General features: G+C 40.9%; 1 protein-coding gene across 4 annotated transcripts in view; it reads left to right on the top strand.

The window, feature by feature from the left end:
* The window catches only part of RAD18 (RAD18 E3 ubiquitin protein ligase), a 61,218-nt gene that overhangs the window by 5,801 nt on the left and 37,465 nt on the right, over nucleotides 1-17,952 (top strand). For all 4 annotated transcript variants that reach the window (XM_074836195.1, XM_074836193.1, XM_074836191.1 and 1 more), the window contains exons 5-8: nucleotides 8,088-8,443; nucleotides 10,567-10,666; nucleotides 13,410-13,594; nucleotides 17,496-17,572. In XM_074836195.1, the coding sequence (XP_074692296.1) occupies nucleotides 8,088-8,443; nucleotides 10,567-10,666; nucleotides 13,410-13,594; nucleotides 17,496-17,572 (718 nt within the window). The remainder of the gene's footprint in view (nucleotides 1-8,087; nucleotides 8,444-10,566; nucleotides 10,667-13,409; nucleotides 13,595-17,495; nucleotides 17,573-17,952) is intronic.

The raw sequence follows: 17,952 nt of genomic DNA, 5'->3' as shown, positions 1-17,952 counted from the left end.
TGCTGGGGAAATTCTAAACAGAAAGATTTTTTCCAGTGGTAATAGTCTGCTTGCAAGAGAAGTCTCTTTCTGAAGTCATTGGATAGGAAAAATTTAAGTATTGAGGGACCACAAATGTGAGTTTTCCTGGGTAAGAGAAGTAATGGAGTATTGTGCTTTCACCTGGATTTCTTACCTACTTTTCACTTCATTTTTTGTTCTCCTCATCCCTTTGAAAGACAGGAACAACAGAATAAGCAAGTAAATGTGTACCACAGTAGATATATGAGATTTCTTGTATTATCTCTCTGTTTTCTTTTGATTAGAAGCAGCTCGGTGATTTGCTAGGTATTCTGTGGGTATTCCCGTGTCTATGGGAGACAAATACACTGTCATCTTTTTCTCTGAAATGAACTTGGAGCTTGAAGTCAATGAGATTCTTGGTTTCATAAGTGATAGCAATATAGTTCAGTTTATGGCTTTGTTTCTTGAGAGAGTTTCTCTGTGATGAAGATCTAATCTTCTGTATGACCACTATTAGATTGAATTGATTTTATTTGAAGAATTGAAATTCTACACTTCCATTATTTTAGCTTGAACTCTGGTGTTTCCTAGTGATAAATGGATTACTATTTTTTTTTTTTTTTTGGTAATGTCCAATTTTGCAGGGAACAAGTAGTGCTGACTTGGATCCATTATGATATTGAATCTTAAATGTTAATTTTTTTTGGCTGCTTTAATGGATTGGTATAAATCTTACCAGTCAGAGTAGTTTAATCTTTCCTTTTGTGACTTGGAGTTCAGTCAATTTCTCAACATAAAGTTAGATCAGTCAGACAAAAACTGTTGTATTGTGTTGTGCACCGGGTGGGGGGTGAGGTGGGGGAGATCCCGTGCAGGGTTCTTTCTGGATCTCAGTAAGAAAGGCCCAACAACAAATGGCTTACTAACAGAACTGCTTTAATAAGACAGACCCATAAGTGGAATATAGATAGTGAGTAAATCTCACGTCACTTCGGATGCTGGGCACCCCACATTCGTGCCTCTCAGCCTGGGATTGCGTTTACTCTGCTGATGGCCCTGAGTGCGAGGGGAACACCGCTTGCCTGGGGAGGGTTATATGATATCAGTATCATTAAATCATAAGAGCACTGTTGATTTCTGCCCTGGCGATGTTGGTACAGGACAAATCTTCTGTCTCCCCCCACTCCTTCCCCACCTACTTTGTTTCCTTTTGGCTTTCCCCAAAACAAATCCAAAGTCCAGGGGTTGATTTTTGGAATGTGCTAAACTCTTTGAGACCATCCTGACTTGACTTTGAGCCTCAGGTAGTTTAGCATTTATGGGAATTAGGCCTTAAATCTTTTCAGTAGTTCACAAAATGCAAACACATTTCTTAAGCCTGTAGGGAAAGAATATGTTAATGTTAGTAGCACTTAGCAAAGCGAGCTGTGCTCCAAGGTCAGTGTGTGCGTGGAATGGAAATCAGTCTAAATAGACCTGAGTGCTGATCCCATTTATACTTCTGCTCAACATTCAGCTTGTGCACAAGTGTTTGCAGAATTGGAGCCTTCACGATCATTTGTGCTAAGGGAGTGTTGCCTTGGGAGTCCTGCTTCCTCCCTGTAGAAGTGGTGGACTCTGATGTTTCCCAATAAAAGTGAAGATGTTTCGTTATTCATTATGGCCCATTAATGTTCTGTTCTGTGTGAAAAGATAGAGGAGCAGTTTTGAATAGGTCTGGATTCTCATTGCCCTGCCCTTGTGCTCAGGTACAGGCCAAGATCCTGAGCAGTGAAGGAGAGAAGGGAGCGTGTTGCTCTGACCCATCACGCCCATGGGCTACTGTGAGGGGAGAGCAGCCTTTGCTCAGCTCTCTGCTGCCGGTGCCGTGCCGCGCAGGCAGAGTTCATATCTGCTCAGGCCAGGAGAGCAAGGTGGGCACTGCTATTTGTGCCATCTTTCCTTTATGAAGAGTATTTGTATCAGCTGCAATGAGGCCAGTGTCTTCACAAATAACAAGTTTTGGGGTTGTTTTGAAATTAATTTCATTGTCCTCTAATAAAGAGATTATTTTGATACAAATTGTCAGTTTCTGCATCACCCAGTTAGAAAATTAAGCAATAGAAATTAGAGCTACACTTGCATAAGTAGAGAACTAGTCCTTGCTGAAAATGATCTGTGCTTTTTTTCATACACAGGGAAGAAAAATATGTTTTTACTTTCAAGCTTATATCTTAGTTTCCTAGTCAGGGTTACTTGACAGCCAGTGAGTCAGAGGAATACACACATCCACACATCTGAGTGCTCAAGAAAGCAGGTACTGCCATTTCTAATACACTGATTAAACTTCCCAGTGGAGTGCAGAAGGAATTTCAAGGAGACAAATTGTCCTTTAGCACAGTCAGGACTGGTCTGTGTGAGCTGTTCATGGGAAGATTCACAACCTCATCTCTTCCCTGGAATTTATTTATGTGGAAGCACTAGATTCCCACCTGCTTTCCCTGCTTCATAGCTGCTTTGGCAAGAGAGAAGTAAATGGACCATAAAATGGGAACCAGGATCTCGATGAAGGAGGACACAGAGATTTTTTTTTTTGTGGGTCTTGCAGATCTGAAGAGAAAAAAATTTCGCAAGATGTTTATACTGTTACTAAAGCATGCCTGGCAGGGAGAGGGTCCTGTACACAGCATGTTAAAATGACTGTCCATTTTTAGTTAAACTAAAAGAAGCGTAACTCTCTGTCCTAACCCAAGCCAGTGATTAAAGAGGATGGGGCTCAGAGGAGGGTTTGGGTATTGGTTGTAACAGTGCACGTTAGGACTCACTAACATCTTGTTGATTCATCTTTCAGCTTTTAAAGGGTGCTGCTTGTGCTCTTAAACCTAGGTCTGTCAGCTCTGATGCCTTTACTGCTTTTGTGCCAGGAAGGGGAAATTGTATCTGCTAAAACCTTTCAGAACTGAAGGTAGTTTGTGTTAAATTCTTACGAGTGTAATAGATAATGTTGAAAACTGCATGCAGAACCCAGAGCTTTTTGAAAATTGTGTGGCCCTGAGGTTTACCAGTAGAATTGGTTTCTAGGGGAGCTGGACAGTCTGGTGGTGGTAGGGGTTGGACCTCTCTGTCGGCTGCATGCTTTATCTTGGCTCTGCTGTCTGCCTCTGAATTGACCGAATCACTCCCATAACAACTATCAGAATTTCTGTGAATAATGAGAAATTTGAGTAATTCTCTCTGGCGTTGAGGGAGGGGAGTGGCAGTTGGTGACGGTACCATGGGAGAGCCCAGGGCTGTGTGAGGAGTGCCCGTGGTGCTCTGGCTCTTCCATCCCGGGGGGCTCTGGGTTTGGGGGACCAGTTGGTGGGGTGCAGGTCTGGTGGGGCCACTAGATGTCATCACACAGCCAGTGAAGCTGCTCAGCAGGCCCAAATTACCACATTCTGGGAAAAAACAGGCTGGGACTTTTCTCTTTTGAATTTAGTACTAGCATCTTCTGTATTTTCCCACCAAAAAAAAAAAAAAAAAGGACATACCGAGATTTCATGTGTGTTTTGGCAAACAAGTTTTCATATTCTCGTCCTAGTGTTCTTTCCATTGATTCTGTGCCAAGATCAGATCCCTTCGGAAAGTCTGTTCATAAGTCTTTATCCTTCAATATGAGGAAAAACTCTGTATGATTATTTGCAGACCAGTGGTATAATTAAAGCTACCTTTATTATCAAATTATTGTTAGGATAGATTTTGGTTTTTGTAGTTTTTCCAATTTCTCTCTCTCTGTTTTATACCAGATCATATTTTATTGAGACAACTGTTATTACAGAATCTGAAACTTCTGTTCAGATGATTTCTCCATTCTGGCTGCCTTCATGCAAGTATTAACAACTTGCACTTGAAGTGAGATGGCCTTCTGTTTGGGTAGTCCGTCCTGGCAGCTCTGGAGCAGCTTTCCCAAGTTCAGAAGTCTACCCTTTCGTACAGGACACATGGCAGAAGTGCTGAGCTTTGCGCTCTGAGCCTTTGGCTGTGTGTCTGCTGCTGGCTTTTGCTGCCCACGGGGCTGCCTCTCTCCCTCCAGCCTTTATCGGAATTGCTCAGCTGCCCTATGCGTGAGCTGGCAGCTGTGTGGATCCAGGCCCACCCCCAAACGGGTGTTTTGGCCGGGTAGCCTTCCCGAGGGACAGATCAGACTGCTAAAGCCTCTGCTTCGGAGAATTCGAGGCACTGTAAGCTGTGCTATTGTGATACTTCCTGAGAAGGAAATGCTGAGAAAAAGATACACGAATCCATCTTAAGTCTGGTGAAAAGATAAACTGATGTGAAGTTTGAATTCTAGAAGTATTGTCAGCTAGTGTGAACACACTGGGAAATACGTTTTAGCCAGTGAATGCACGTTGTGGAAAAATAAACAGACATAATTGGTGGCTGCAAATAGTAGAATGTGTTACCTTGACAGGACCTCTCAAAAGCAATAGAAAATACACTGAAAAGATGAGGGAGATCAGTTGTGCTCTCTCAATGAAGATGAATATAGGTAACTGGCTAATTGTTCTGATATTTTTGCCTTTTGGGGCTGCATCCTTCTTTATTTTATGGGAAAACTAAACTGATACAGGAAATAAACTGATATGATGCCAAATGCATTTATGGATCTGGTTTATGTTATCTGAGCCGTGCAGAATGCTCCTGTGCTATAGCATAGGATGCTGGGCTTTTGTGTAAAATTGGTTGTTTAACAGCCAAAAGAATAATATGATAGGACTATGTCTTAACTTTGATTAGCTAGTTTAATAGTAGGCTGCCTGTATGAGAATCTGGGGGAGTCTGAAGAAATAGACTTTTTTACATAACCAAAAGATAAATTCCATGTTCAAAGAGGGGAAAAAACATTTTTAAAAAAAGTACATCTTTGGTAGAACACCCAGCTGCATCCTTTTGAGGATTAAGCTTTGCCTAAGTGTATTAAGAATAAAAGGTAACTAATTTGTTTGCTTTTGAACCTGATTGTAGAATAGAACCATCTGTGATGTGACAAGTCTTCTGAGGCTGTAGTTTGTTACCTTTAAGTTGAAGAATACTGTGCGCTTATTTGCAGTAAAATGAAATACTTTGCCAATTATTGCTGCTCATGGCCATGTTGAGCAGTGATGTGCTGTCAGACCTTTCCGATACTTCTGGATGAAATAAACCCCGCGTAAACAGCAAATGTGAAGGAGGAGTGGGGCAGGGCTATTTATGTTCCCATTAACAAGCCCCTGCGTTCTCGTGAAGTTGATGCTATGCCAACAGTAGCTAGACCACTCTGTGTCTGTGTCAGCCAGGGAATTAACCTCCTTAAAAACTTCCAGTCCATATCTAGGCATGAGCAGACAGAAAAACATAGCTTTGCTGCCCCATTTAAGTGCATTTGTGTGCACTGCAGAAAGTTAAGAGTCCTGGGACGGATGTGAATTTACACTGACAGTGGTCATTTCATCCAGTAATCCAGGCAGTTTAAACTCCAAATCAGGCTTCCAAATCTGGCTGGAATATAACTGCTGCAGAGTGTTCGGCGTGCTGAGCTGGCTGCTAGGGTTGTTCACCAGGAATGTATCTTAAACTGGTGTAATTGTGGGGCTGCTTGGTGACTTATATGAACTTGTTCTTAAAAGATGTATGTACAGACAGTTCTTAATTAGTTGTTCTTCTTAGACATGAAAAATCTTTACCTTAAAAGACTGAAAGTTTTTTAAGTAGTTACCCAATACTGAAATGTCTTCAACTACAAAACCTGAGAGCATAGCTGCATTTCAGACTTCTTATGGGCCTTGTGTCTTCATGAAAGTGCTGTAAGAAATAATTTTATGGCAGTACACATTCTGTAGGTACATCACCCAGTGTCCCACCCCCCCTTTTTTTTTTTAACAGAAAAGAAATAGTAATACAAATTAGTTCAGCTGTTATTTATTCTTCTTGAGTTAAAAACTTTGCAAGTTGAGAACCCACAGCTGTTTTACTTTCACAGGCTTTGTCACCTCAGGTGCAGTGACTTGTGTTACAATCAAAGCGTAAAGCTGTGGCATTTAAATAAAGAGCGTGTACTTGCTGAGCAATGGCAGGAGTGAATTGCTGAGCAATGGCAGGAGTGAAAATCGTAGTGCTTGAAAAAGTTAATGTGTAACAGCTGGGAAGGAGGAGGACTCTTTGGTGGTGTTTGTGGTCTTTGGGGGCTATGCATTCTCATCTGAGGGATACTAAGTGTCTTGGGCAGTTGTAACTTGTCTCCTGGTAGAAGTTAACATCACCCTGTGCCCTGAAGGCAGAGCTCTGGGCCCGCAGCTCTGCAGCAGCTACAGCAACAGTGAACGCTGCGGTGTGGATTGGAGAGCTGGAGGCACAGGAGTGCAGCAAGGCTCTTAGACTCCTTGGCATCCTCAAAAGCTATCCCTGTTCCTCTCCCTCCCTCTGTTACCCTGCTATAAAGAGAAGTGAAGGGAAGATCCCCCTACCCCACTTAGCAAGTGGGGACAGAGTACCCCTTAGAGATGAACCTGTCTCCTCCATTCATTGTTAGAGACATGCTGCCTTTCCTTTAAGATCTTCCATTTTTTGTAAGCTGCCCCAGTTTGTCAGAGCTTGTAAATGATAAATTTTTTTTTTTTTTGCAATTGCCTTTTTTTTTTTTTGGGTAGTACCACTGACGATGCAGCAGGCTGGGGCTTGGCAGGTGGTGGTTGTGAGGGTGGTAGCAAGTCAGGGAGGAAGTTCGGGAGCACTGGGCAGCTGTGCAGGGTTTGTGCTCCTGGGGAGCTCGATGAGTCACTGGTGTGCAGGTTGCTGAGGGATGATGGAGCGGTGAGTTAAAGGTTAATGACTGCACGTGCACTTCTGCTGGCTATTCTTGGCTGGATGACAGATACTTCACTGTGACTCTCAGGATCTGGAGGACTCTTGTCAAAGTAGTAGTGGGTAAGAGCGAGACATGGTTTGTCCATCGTTGATGTTAGTTGGAAAGCTGTCCCTCTGCCTGTGGTGATACAGGAGTGGGAGTGAACCACAAGTATGTGGGCAGGCTGTGCCATCTCCCTGCCAAGGATGCCGTCTCTGGCTTAACTTATTTTAGATCAAGCTGTATAAAATACATGGTAAAATAAACAGGATTCTGCAAAAGCCCCTGGGGCAGAGGTAGGAATAAAACATATCTTTAAGAACTTATGTAACTGCCTGAGTAGGACAACTGTGACTTTGTAATTCTTTGTATTACCTCAAAGCTGAAAGTACTAATGAGGGACGGGAGAATGAGCCTTCTGCTGCTACTGTGTTCCTACCAGTAAAATACAAGTTTATTTATTGGAAAAGAGACTTTTGTTTAACTTGCATCTTGACATTTGCTAGCCCTGAGGAGGGTGGGGGGTAGAGCACATGTAGATGGGTGGTAAGCATTCTGGTGGAGACTGAAGTGGGCTGTGCTTGAGAGCAGTGATGTTTCCCCCTTATTTTATATGAGAAAAGAATGGCGGGTTTGTGCTCTTTGGCTGATCATTGATGAAATGTGAATGAAATCCAGGTTACCTGACACTAAATCTCAAGACCTTACAAGCACGCAGCTCTCTCTTGGTGGGGTTCTGCTTGGCTGGGTGGGCAGGGAGCAGCCATGTTAGGGAGACCTACAGTAAGGAGGGGTAGAAGGAATATGGCAGCGCTTTCTGCTAAGCTGTTTGGTTTCAGGAGCCTCTGTCACAGCTATGTGACACAGTGCTTGAAGTACTCTGGCTTGAAAATGGTCATCTACCATCTTCAAATAAGGGGGAAGATTTCTTGTTCTTTACTGCATTCTGTCTGATGTTTTGAGAGTCATTTTATTACATTTGCAAAAGGTAATTTATTTTGTTTGAAAAATCAGGAAGATAATTCCTAGGTTCCTTCGAGTGTGGTGAGGCTCAGCTGGTGTGCTCCTGCTCCTGGTTTGTGTGGGCTAGCCAATTCCCGAGTGCTGCGTGCGAGCAAGGGGGAGAGGGAGGAAGGAATGGAGGAAAAGCTCCATCTGTTTTCATTCTGGTTTCTTCTGAAAGAAAAAGCTAATACTGTCCAATGTAGCTAACTGCATGTTGTCTCCTGGATGCTTCTAGACAACAGCTGTTCCAGCTGGTCTTGGATACTCCACTGATTTCATCTCCATTGGCCTGTAGCAGGCTTTCGGCTGGCAAAAGCCACGTTAGGAGTCCTGTTTCTTGGCCTGTTGTAAAAGAAGAGGTGCCAGAGATTGACAGTTTCTTGAGCGAGGAAAAAGTTTGCACCTTGACAAAGGCAGACGGCCTGGCAGGAACAGATCAGAAGATTTTCAAAACTGAGGAACACCATAACCTTTACAGCAGTTTTGCAGAGGTTGGTGGTAAAGATAATGAAGTGGGATCACAGGAGAGTCCTGAGTGCACCAAAAGTCATGAAAAGCCTTCTACATCTGTGGCAAAAGTAGTCAAGAAAGGTGAGATGCTTAATTTTTGTTTTTGTGCTGCTCTCTTCCCCACGTCTGTGGTTGTGGTTGGCTGTATGCATTAGAGTACCTTCAGTACACAGCACTCCTCTCATTTCTCTGCACTGCTCTGATCTGCACTGGCATGTTCAGATGCTTCCCGTTTAACGGACTGTGCTTCATTCAGATTAGTGCTTGTGTGGAACAGCTCTGTTACAGGCATATTCTTGATGAGGAAGCTTGAGCTGATGCCAAGTAATTAGAGTTCAGCGCCTACAGATTCCTTTGCTTTGAGTAACAACTCTGAAAAACAATAGTTGCACAACAGACTGACTCAGTAAAAAATGAAGTCATTTTCTCTTCTCCTTCCCCTTAGTGGCTAGACATACAACATGGACATTCATTCTGCTCTCGTATCCTTAAGTGAGCAGAAGCAAGATATTTTATGTTTGTTATTTGAGGGGTGCACCCACAATCAAAATGATCATGGCCTCAGTTTTGTTAATATTCCTATTCCTACACTCTCCAGAAGAAAGTAATCTGCTTTATTCTTCTGTAATTCTACAGTGATAATATTAATTTATTTTGAAGCATGAAAATGCCCATTTATACTAATCAACTACAATGAAATGACAGTCCTCTTAGTTATGACATGATGCAGCCATCCTATTGACCCAATTAAAAACCTAAATTAAAAAAAACTATGTAGGAGTACAGCACTGATTCTCACTAGTTTGTATTTATCTGTTCTTTTGTTTAACAATTTATTCAGCTGGAACTCTGAAGTTTATATTATTCATTAGCTGGGTAAATACTGCTTAAAGATGTAATACAGCCAGAAAAGTAGCCATCTGAAAATTACATCAACTTAGCCAGAAGTTACACTTCCTATTTTTATGCATCAGATTTGCTTGCATTAGTAATTTGAAACTCATATGAAATTTTACTGCTCATTTATTCTTGAGCAATTGAAATTTTCACTTGCTTACCATTTTATGACCTTATTAAATTGTCAGGCATGCATTACATTGAAATTATTTCCACAAATGCAAAGTAGTTGGTCAAACAATATAAATGAAAGACTTGAAATGAGGCAGTGCTCAAGTGGTTTTAGTAAGTATTATTTGTTCCCGTGTTAAGAATTGAAATGTTAACTTCAAATACATAATAGACTGCTCAGAACTATTGTGTTGTGTTACTCTCTCAACTCTTTTTTTTTTAAAAACCTTTGACTAGAATATGATGTCATGGGAGTCAGGAATTGCAAAGCAGTGTTACCAGATAACTCTCTCAATTCCCACAACATTTTACAGCGTTTTTCATAGGTTGTTTTTTGTTTTGTCTTTTAAATCAAAACTGACTTCCTTCATACTAATGCAGAGGATGTCAGCTGAAGTCTTTCTCACACTGTTCATTTAAAGTTAGCCTTTTGTTTTTGACCTAACGTGATTGCTAAAGACGAATATTTTAAGTCTGTAGTTTTTGACTGTTTTACAGGTAATGTTTATAGGTGGTTCTTGAAAATGTGATGCAAGAAGAATTCTGAGTTGGGTGGGACCGTGCTGTAGGGCGTTTGTGAGCCTCTGAGCCCAAGTCGCAGAATCTAGTTATCCGTCCTAAGAAATGAGTGTGAGGCATGGTTGGGTCTCAGGATTCCTGTGAGGCTGAGTTAACTCATCCATTGACAGTCCTGTTGAGAGCCAGAGATTGGGATCATTATGTTAATGTGAATAAAGTTTGTGCTATACCGTTTTATGAAAATGAAGCAGCTTCCTTTAGTTAGGAGTGAAATACTGCAAAAGTGAAAAACATTAGCATGGCAATACGCTTATGTTTATATTAGCCCCTAGGTTTCTGTGTAGTATGTATGTTATTCTAGATTTTTATTAGAGATTCCATTCCATCTGACTGCAGGGGAGATGTGAGCTGTTCTGATGTTACGTAGAGAGGGAAGTAAGTGTTCTGGAATGAAAATGAGCTAAAAATGAAGAGTCTGGATAGACATGCCAGATCTTTTAAAAAAAGAAACCTGGAATTCTGGATTTTCATTTTCTTCAGTTAACCATTAGTTTTTCAGGTGGAAACATCTTTGCTGTAATATGCGTGCTAGTAACTGCCTTCTCCCTTGCCTTCAGTGGAATGTCCTGTTTGTGAGGTTGCTATTCCAGAGCACTACATAAACAAACATCTGGATAGCTGCTTGACAAGAGAAGAGAAGAAGGACAGCCTCAGAAGGTAAGAAACAACTTTAAGAACTTTTATACGCATGTAGCCATTTTTCTGCACTCTGAAATAAGAAATACTGGTTGATGGGTTATAATACAGTGGGTTGTGTTTGTTTCTTGGTTATCTGCTGTATAGATCACTTTAAAATCACTGTATAAACATGATAGTGCTGATTTTCCCCTCTCAAGGAAGTATGTGGTTTGCCAGCAGCACTACTTTTTGGCTTTTAGTGGCAAGAAAACACTGAGCAATGTTTTAAAGAGTTTAACACAGGCAGTAAAACTTAGTCCGTACATTATTCTTATCACGTTTCTGTTCACTAGCATTAGAATTCCATTCAGATAATACTTATTCCCATTTTTTCACTTGGTGAATGAATTGCTTCCCTCAATTCAGGTGGGCCAAAAGACAATTGCTTCACTAGCTGTCAAGATAAAAAATAAAATGCACCTTACTCTGCTCACTGTGGTTCTTTTCAAGTTGCCCCAGTCAAGGTTGTTTCTTTAAGATCTCAATTCCCATAGATCAATGTGTGCCTTTGACTTTATGCCTCCGCCTTAGAATTTGTCGCGGTTGCCACATTCACATCAGAAGTGTGGATTTCAGTTTGTTTTACTTACTAGCATAAATTTAGGCCATTATTATTTCTAACTGATCAGCCTTAAGAACTGTGAGGGACTTTTACTGCATGCGGTTTTACTGCATGCTTGTATTTCCAATTCCTCTGAACCTTGTATTAGAAAGTAATTTCATGTTAAAGTTCTTATTTTGCCCAGTCGTGCTTAGAATGCAGTCTGTAAGCTAAAGGACTTTGAAGGTGAATAAATGGTAAATTAATATTGAAATCTGATGTTACAATTTAATTTTCATTTGGGATGTTTTTAGTGTTTTCTCTGTTCTTGATGAATGGAAATAAAAGCCAGATCTTTATTTGGTGTCAAGCCCACATCCCTAACAGAATTTAAAATTTTGCTTATTTTATCTAGACTGCTTGGATCTTAAGAAAGTATCATGCAAGATATTTCCCTGGGACTGGCTATGGTGTGTTAAATGCTGGCTTTTTGGCAATGTGCTTGTTTTATGGCAGTGTTGGTCAGGTTTCAGTAACAGCACCCCTCTAGTTCATCTTGGAGGAATTTTAGCTCTGTTTATTCTCAAATTAGGAGCACATGGCATGCTATGTTAACAGTTGAGCAGTATTTCAGCGGAACTGATAAGTTAATCCCTCAAACCTGCACAGAAGTAATGACAACAGGTAAGTGTGGTTTCAAAGAACACTGCATTTCTCAAGGATGGGAAAAAAACCCCACAAACATTAAGATTCTAAACTGTTGTGAACTGTTTTCATATCTGTCTGCTCGCAAAACTGTCATCACTCTTCTAGGTCATGCTGCTGGTGAATTATAATACATACAAAGCTTTTTTAGGACTTATAAAGGTTTAATTATTCAATGAAATTTTTTATATTACCCAAAAGAATCCAAAAAAAGTCTTTTCCTGAAAAGTGTATTGTTGTAATACGTCTTTTTTTGCCAGCTATGCTACAGGGCCTATATAAGAGTAAAATAATTAACAACAATTTTTGTGTAAGCCTTTTTTTTTTTTTTTTTAAAACTTTGATATTTATTTTCAATGTGATAAGTTGAAAGTGCTGAATACAGTTTTCAAATGTTTCTTGCTTTCACAGTGGAAAGCTGTTAACTTCTATGTAATTCAGATCAGTGTAGCTGAATTTTATTTTGCTGCAGGAAGAAGAGTGTCTAACTAAATGCTGTTCTTCTGTAACTAATAGACTAAGTTGACGAAGATGAGCGAGGCAGTAGATGGATTTCGGTACCTTTGCTGGCTAGCTTGTATTTCACCGGGAGGTGTAGGGAAGACTGAGCTCATTTGTGCAGAAGGAAACTGTTCTGCTAATTTTAGATGACAAAAGTTGTAGTAGGGCTTGAATTTTCTATGGCAGTTTCCTGTAATTAATATGTTTTCCCTAACTATGCCAGGAACGTTGAGTTCTTCTAACATAAGGCAGTATGAAGGAGTAAGTTTTGGGTTTAGATGTTATTTGAGAGCACTATTAATTCTGTTTAATGCCACTTTCTCTATTACCAAACTACCCTTCTGTTAGATGGGAACTACAGATTGGCTTTCAGGTACATGACTATCTTTCTTGAAGTCATATTCCCAGAAAGCTGAAAAATCTCCTAATTCAAGTTTTGGCTTGCAGTTTTAATGCTTTTAAAACTTCACCAACTGATTCAGGTAAGACATGGCCAGTATTTGGGTGGAAAACCTGTGTTTCCACAGTCTGAATGCAGTACACTTCCTTTTGAATTCAGGGCAAATGTAAGACTTGATCCTAATGAAGATGAACAATACTGTGTTTGCTGATGTGGTTCTGAAGCCTTTGCTGTACATACTAAAAACTGAGCTGCAGTACTTGTTACATGAGTAGTGTTTGCATCATTGCCTAAAGAAAATCAGACTAGACCTATTGCTTCCTGCACGTTTGAAATTTTCTTTGTGGTAGATGGAAAAAGTGTTCTGGCTTCCTAGAGCTGTTCCAGCTGTGATACATGGTGTAATTGGTTGTGTGTTTGTCATGGCTGAAATGATTCTTTCAGGTATTTCTTAGCAAGAGTGGGTGAAATACCCTGTAAAAATGTGAGTCAGTATTTTGGTTTTCGTAGGAGTATATTTCGTAGAAGTATATTTCATAGGAATAAAGAAAGTTTGTCTCCTTTTCCTCTTGCAGTTCTGCTCACAAAAGGAAGCCTATGTCTAAAGTTGTTTACAACTTGCTCTCTGATCGTGATTTGAAGAAGAGACTAAAGGAACATGGTCTATCTACCCACGGGACCCGACAACAACTTATTAAAAGACACCAAGAGTTTGTGCACATGTATAATGCTCAGTGTGATTCTCTAAATCCCAAATCAGGTAAGTTAGAAATTCTAGGAAAGTTGTTACTATTGCAAACTATTTGTATGCATTTCTCCTTCTCTTAGTTCTCAGGGTAGGGATAACACTGGTTTGATTATTTGGGAAAACTGGAGCTGGAAGAATTTATTTTATAGAAATCAAGATTAATGCAAAAAATGGAAATTTAATGAAAAACAGAAATGTGTTGTGATACTCTGGAAGTATCCAGCAAGGATGTACATTTGTGTTGAAATTCTTTGATACTTCCTGGTTTACTAACCCTGTTCTGAAAAATGTTCTGTGTTTTTAGTGACTTTGCATTTTAACGAGCGCCTCCAAATTAGACTCTGAGGCTTTAGTAAAAAAACCTGGAAATACCTGAGGTTCTTCGTAAGTGAATGGATTATTAATTTATCTTCTGTTCTGAATTTGTTCTCTTCCTCCTATATACTGAGACTTTTATATTCTTACTGGATTTCATTTCAGAATTAGATTTCTTTTTGGAGATGATAGGTAAGGGTAGAGTGAATTTATAAGAACACGTTAATGTTTTGCTGGAGTTTATATCAATTTAGGTGTTTGGCAGCAATTTTATACAATTAAACTCAGACTATATACAGCATGAAATGGCTGTATGGGATAAGGAGAATGTGTTTTAGCCTCTAATGTGAGTGCAGTATAAACTGCCTTAAATAGTAGTCTATTGTTTGCATGTGCTCAGGCTTAATGCTTGGGAAATGCCCGGGCTGGAACACAGAGGATGAGATGTGAGTCAGGTATTTGTGCTGCCTGGCTTTGTAGGTAGTGTGACCATTTTAAAAATTTTGAATAGCATGTATGAGATAGAGGGAGAATTGTCCCAGCTCATCTTGTTATATTCTGTTTTATACAAGATGACAACATGCATCTTTAAAAAAGATGTGTCATTTGTCACCTCTCAATTCAGTTTGCAAGTGGAACAAGTAACAGCACAAATACACTGGCATGCGTGGGTGAGAGACACACATCAGATTTATAGCTATATTATTTTTTATTTGATTAGAAGCTTATGGCAAACAGTCCTTTTAAAGGAATTTTTAACAGGATCATGTTCTGATATTACTCTCCTGGGAGCTGCACAGCCGTTAAGTGTCCTGGGAATTCTCCTGTAGTGGGTATTGCATGCTCTGCACTGGTTTCAGGATGCAGCTTGCCGTCTACTAGGTCTGTAGCATAGGTCAGTCCTGCTGCTGACAAGAGCTGGTGTCAGTTACCTCAAAGGTAGAGAGGTGAGAAATACTGTTCCTCACCCTCAGTGTGATCTCTTTAATTTCCATGTTATTAGAGAGACTCAAGTCCTGAAGCACAAGTTCACGGTTTCTTCCAGGAGTTGTAAACAATTCTGAATGTCTTTGTGTGTGTTGAAGGGCTCAGAAACTCTTTGGACCAGATAAATTTTTGATCTCGCTGGCAGTGGGACTATTGGGTGCTGAGTGAGTGGGCAGGGCAGTGAGCTGGCAGCTGAGGAGCCGGTCGTGCACAGCTGGGCTCAGCATCTCTGTGGGTCAGACAGCACCGCTAGAGGTGCACAGCTAAACCTTACCTTTGCTATTTGTTGCTTGTCTGTAACAGGAATAATCTGGGGCCGGGGTGAGAAGTACCCTTCAAGAAGGCTGCCAAACTTAAACACTGTAAAAAAACCACTTAATTAGTCAGTTATCATTTCACAAATTTGACAGTATAGGGGAGTGTTTATTTCAAGTGAATGTTAAAAGCTCATATGTTGACTCCATGCATGTGTGGTTTTATATGTGATCAAAGTGTTGGAAATGCTGAATATCCACAACTTCTACTGTGGCATTTCAAAAATAAAGTATGTTTTTGGTGTTCAACTCTGTTATTAAACAGGCAGAACCACCAGATGCGGTGCTTTTTGAAAAATGACGTCAGTCACTGAGGAGTATAAATATGAATCTAGCAGCCAAACGTTAGGCTTCTGCTTTTTGAAATCTTGATTTCACTTGCCAGCTCTTGGCCTGGATTGTGGGAGCAGGTGTGTGAGAAAAGCGAGTTTGCAACCAACACTACTTATGTTTCCATTTTGCTCCTTTAACCATTTTAAGAACTTGACTAAGAAGGTTGAGTGCCGAAGTGATTTAGGTGCCAAGTGTCACTGCTTAGTTTGTGCCTAAGCACTTCCAAAAATAAACATAAACGCTTTCAAAAATTGTCTTCTAGGACTTCAGAAAGTCTCTGGGATGAGAACCAGCTCATCTGTGCTCATCAAACTGTGTTTGACTTGAGCAACACGAGAAGTTTAGGACGTTTGTTGTTTAAGTCTGTGAGAACAGCACTTCTATCAGAATTTCAATTGCATTATGATTTGTGTTAATTGTGAAAATGTAATGAATCACTCTCAGAGTCCCCCTCCGAGCTCCCCGGCAGCAGGAGTAGATGTAAGGCTGCTGTAGGTGGTGGGGGTATGCTGTGTCCGGTGGCTGAACAGGAGCAGAGCAGTTCTGAAGCAAAGTGAGGAGTGGACTGGCTGGGAGCTGCGGCAGGTCCGGGTGAGGGAGAGGAGGGGTCGCGGGGCTGGGGCTGCACCGCTGCCGTTACGACAGCGCGGTTGGTGTGGAAAGTGGGTGCTGGTTCGACTGGAGCCTTGGGTCTGTGCGAGGCGTGCTAGAATGGACGCAGCACAGAACGGACGCTCTGTTAGTCCTTGGACATGCTGGTGGTACTCGGCTCTTGGGGCTGTTCTTTGCTCGATGCTGGTGATGAAGTAGCACCAAGTCCCAGTCTATGCTGTTCATCAAGCCAGCTAAATGAAGAGCTTCACAGGGTGTTACAGTCTGCTTTAGTTACTCTGCCCTAAATAGCGCAAAACTTTGAGTTCTGGCTCAATACTTATTTATAAAGGGTAAATTATTAAACTCGCACTTAAGATGCAGACATGCATTTTCAGTGGTAGCAGTGAACCTAAGGTCACTATATAATATGAATAGCCAAGCTTCTGAGGAAGCATAGGTGCCAAATTCCTGATTTTGCTTAAACCAGTTTTGAACAGGTTTTATTCCTTCACAGCTTAATAAGCTTTTGTTCTCAGGCTACTTTACTGTGTTTGTTTTAATAAATACCCATAGCTACGTAGTAGCTCTGTGAAAATGAGTAAGTGTAGAAACAGGTTTGTAAAAGTCAATGTCAGAATAAACTGTGCAGGGTCCTGCATAGCTGTAGTTGTAGTTGAAATGTTTACACACACAGTGATGTCTGTTTCTATGCTTTTGAGGTGTCCAACTTAATCATTAGAGTAGGTTGTAATGCACCTTTGGACTATGGGTTTTGGACATAAGCCTGCAGAGTTTCCTGTTGCCTTGGAAGGTAGTCCTTGGAGGTGAAAGTAAGATAAACAGTAGATGACATTATTTTATTTTCCATTGAAAGATACATTAGAAAATGGAAACACTTTATATAAAAGAAGGGCCTGTGCACCACAGAAACACTACAGTGTGCTAGACTAAGATTCAAATATGGTTTGAAAAGACTGCATTTTCCCATGAATTTAATACAAAGGAGATGACAGTAATGGCCCGGGAGGTGGCTGAGAGCCTGCTGCTGGCAAACGCTGCGGGGCTTCCTGCAAGGCTCCTTGGCCCACAGCTCCTGACCTTGCCCTCAGTCCCGAGTCTCAGGCACTGCCTGTGCTGCTGAGCCGCCGTGGATGAGAGCTGTTCCTCTGTGTGAGCAGACACCTGCCGAACAGTGGTGTAAAACCATCCCCTTTGGATGTGCTTGTGATCGGGGTCCGAGTTTTCACTGTTGGAGAGCTAATGCCGGTTTGTGTCTTGGTGATTGAAATTCATGGTAGTTTCATTCAGTGCTGTTACATCGTTTCATTTAACAGCTGTTTTAGTGATCCCTTCTTTGTATTTTCAAACAGTTGCAGAAGTTGTTAAACAGCTGGAAAAGAATGAGAAGATTCGGGTTCAGCTTGAATGTAATAAACCAAGTGAAAATGTAAGCAAATTGTCTTTGTTCTCAAAGAGGGGGGGTGGCTAGGAGAAATTGCAGAGTGGGCACTGAACATGTTTGCCTATCGCTTTATTATGAGAATTCCCAGGTTGCATGTTGGAATTTGCATATACCGTCTTATAATCAACATGATTTTCTCATGCCACTCATTTGTTGTGGGCAATTCTTTGTGTACCGCTGATGTTTCTATGCCCAAACCATTTAAGTGGGAACGTTTTTTTGATTGCAGTAAAAATTCTTGAGAAATATTCCCCTTGGTCATATTGGAGGATTTTGACCCTCCATGGCAGCGTGGGGAGTATTTTGCTTCCTAGAATTCTCTAGGATTTAGCTAGCAAATTCCTTGCTTCCATATCAGCAATAGC

This window comes from Strix aluco, chromosome 11, assembly GCF_031877795.1.
Source record: "Strix aluco isolate bStrAlu1 chromosome 11, bStrAlu1.hap1, whole genome shotgun sequence".
NCBI classification, from domain to species: Eukaryota; Metazoa; Chordata; class Aves; order Strigiformes; family Strigidae; genus Strix; species Strix aluco.
This window is presented reverse-complemented; position numbering and strand designations above follow the sequence as displayed.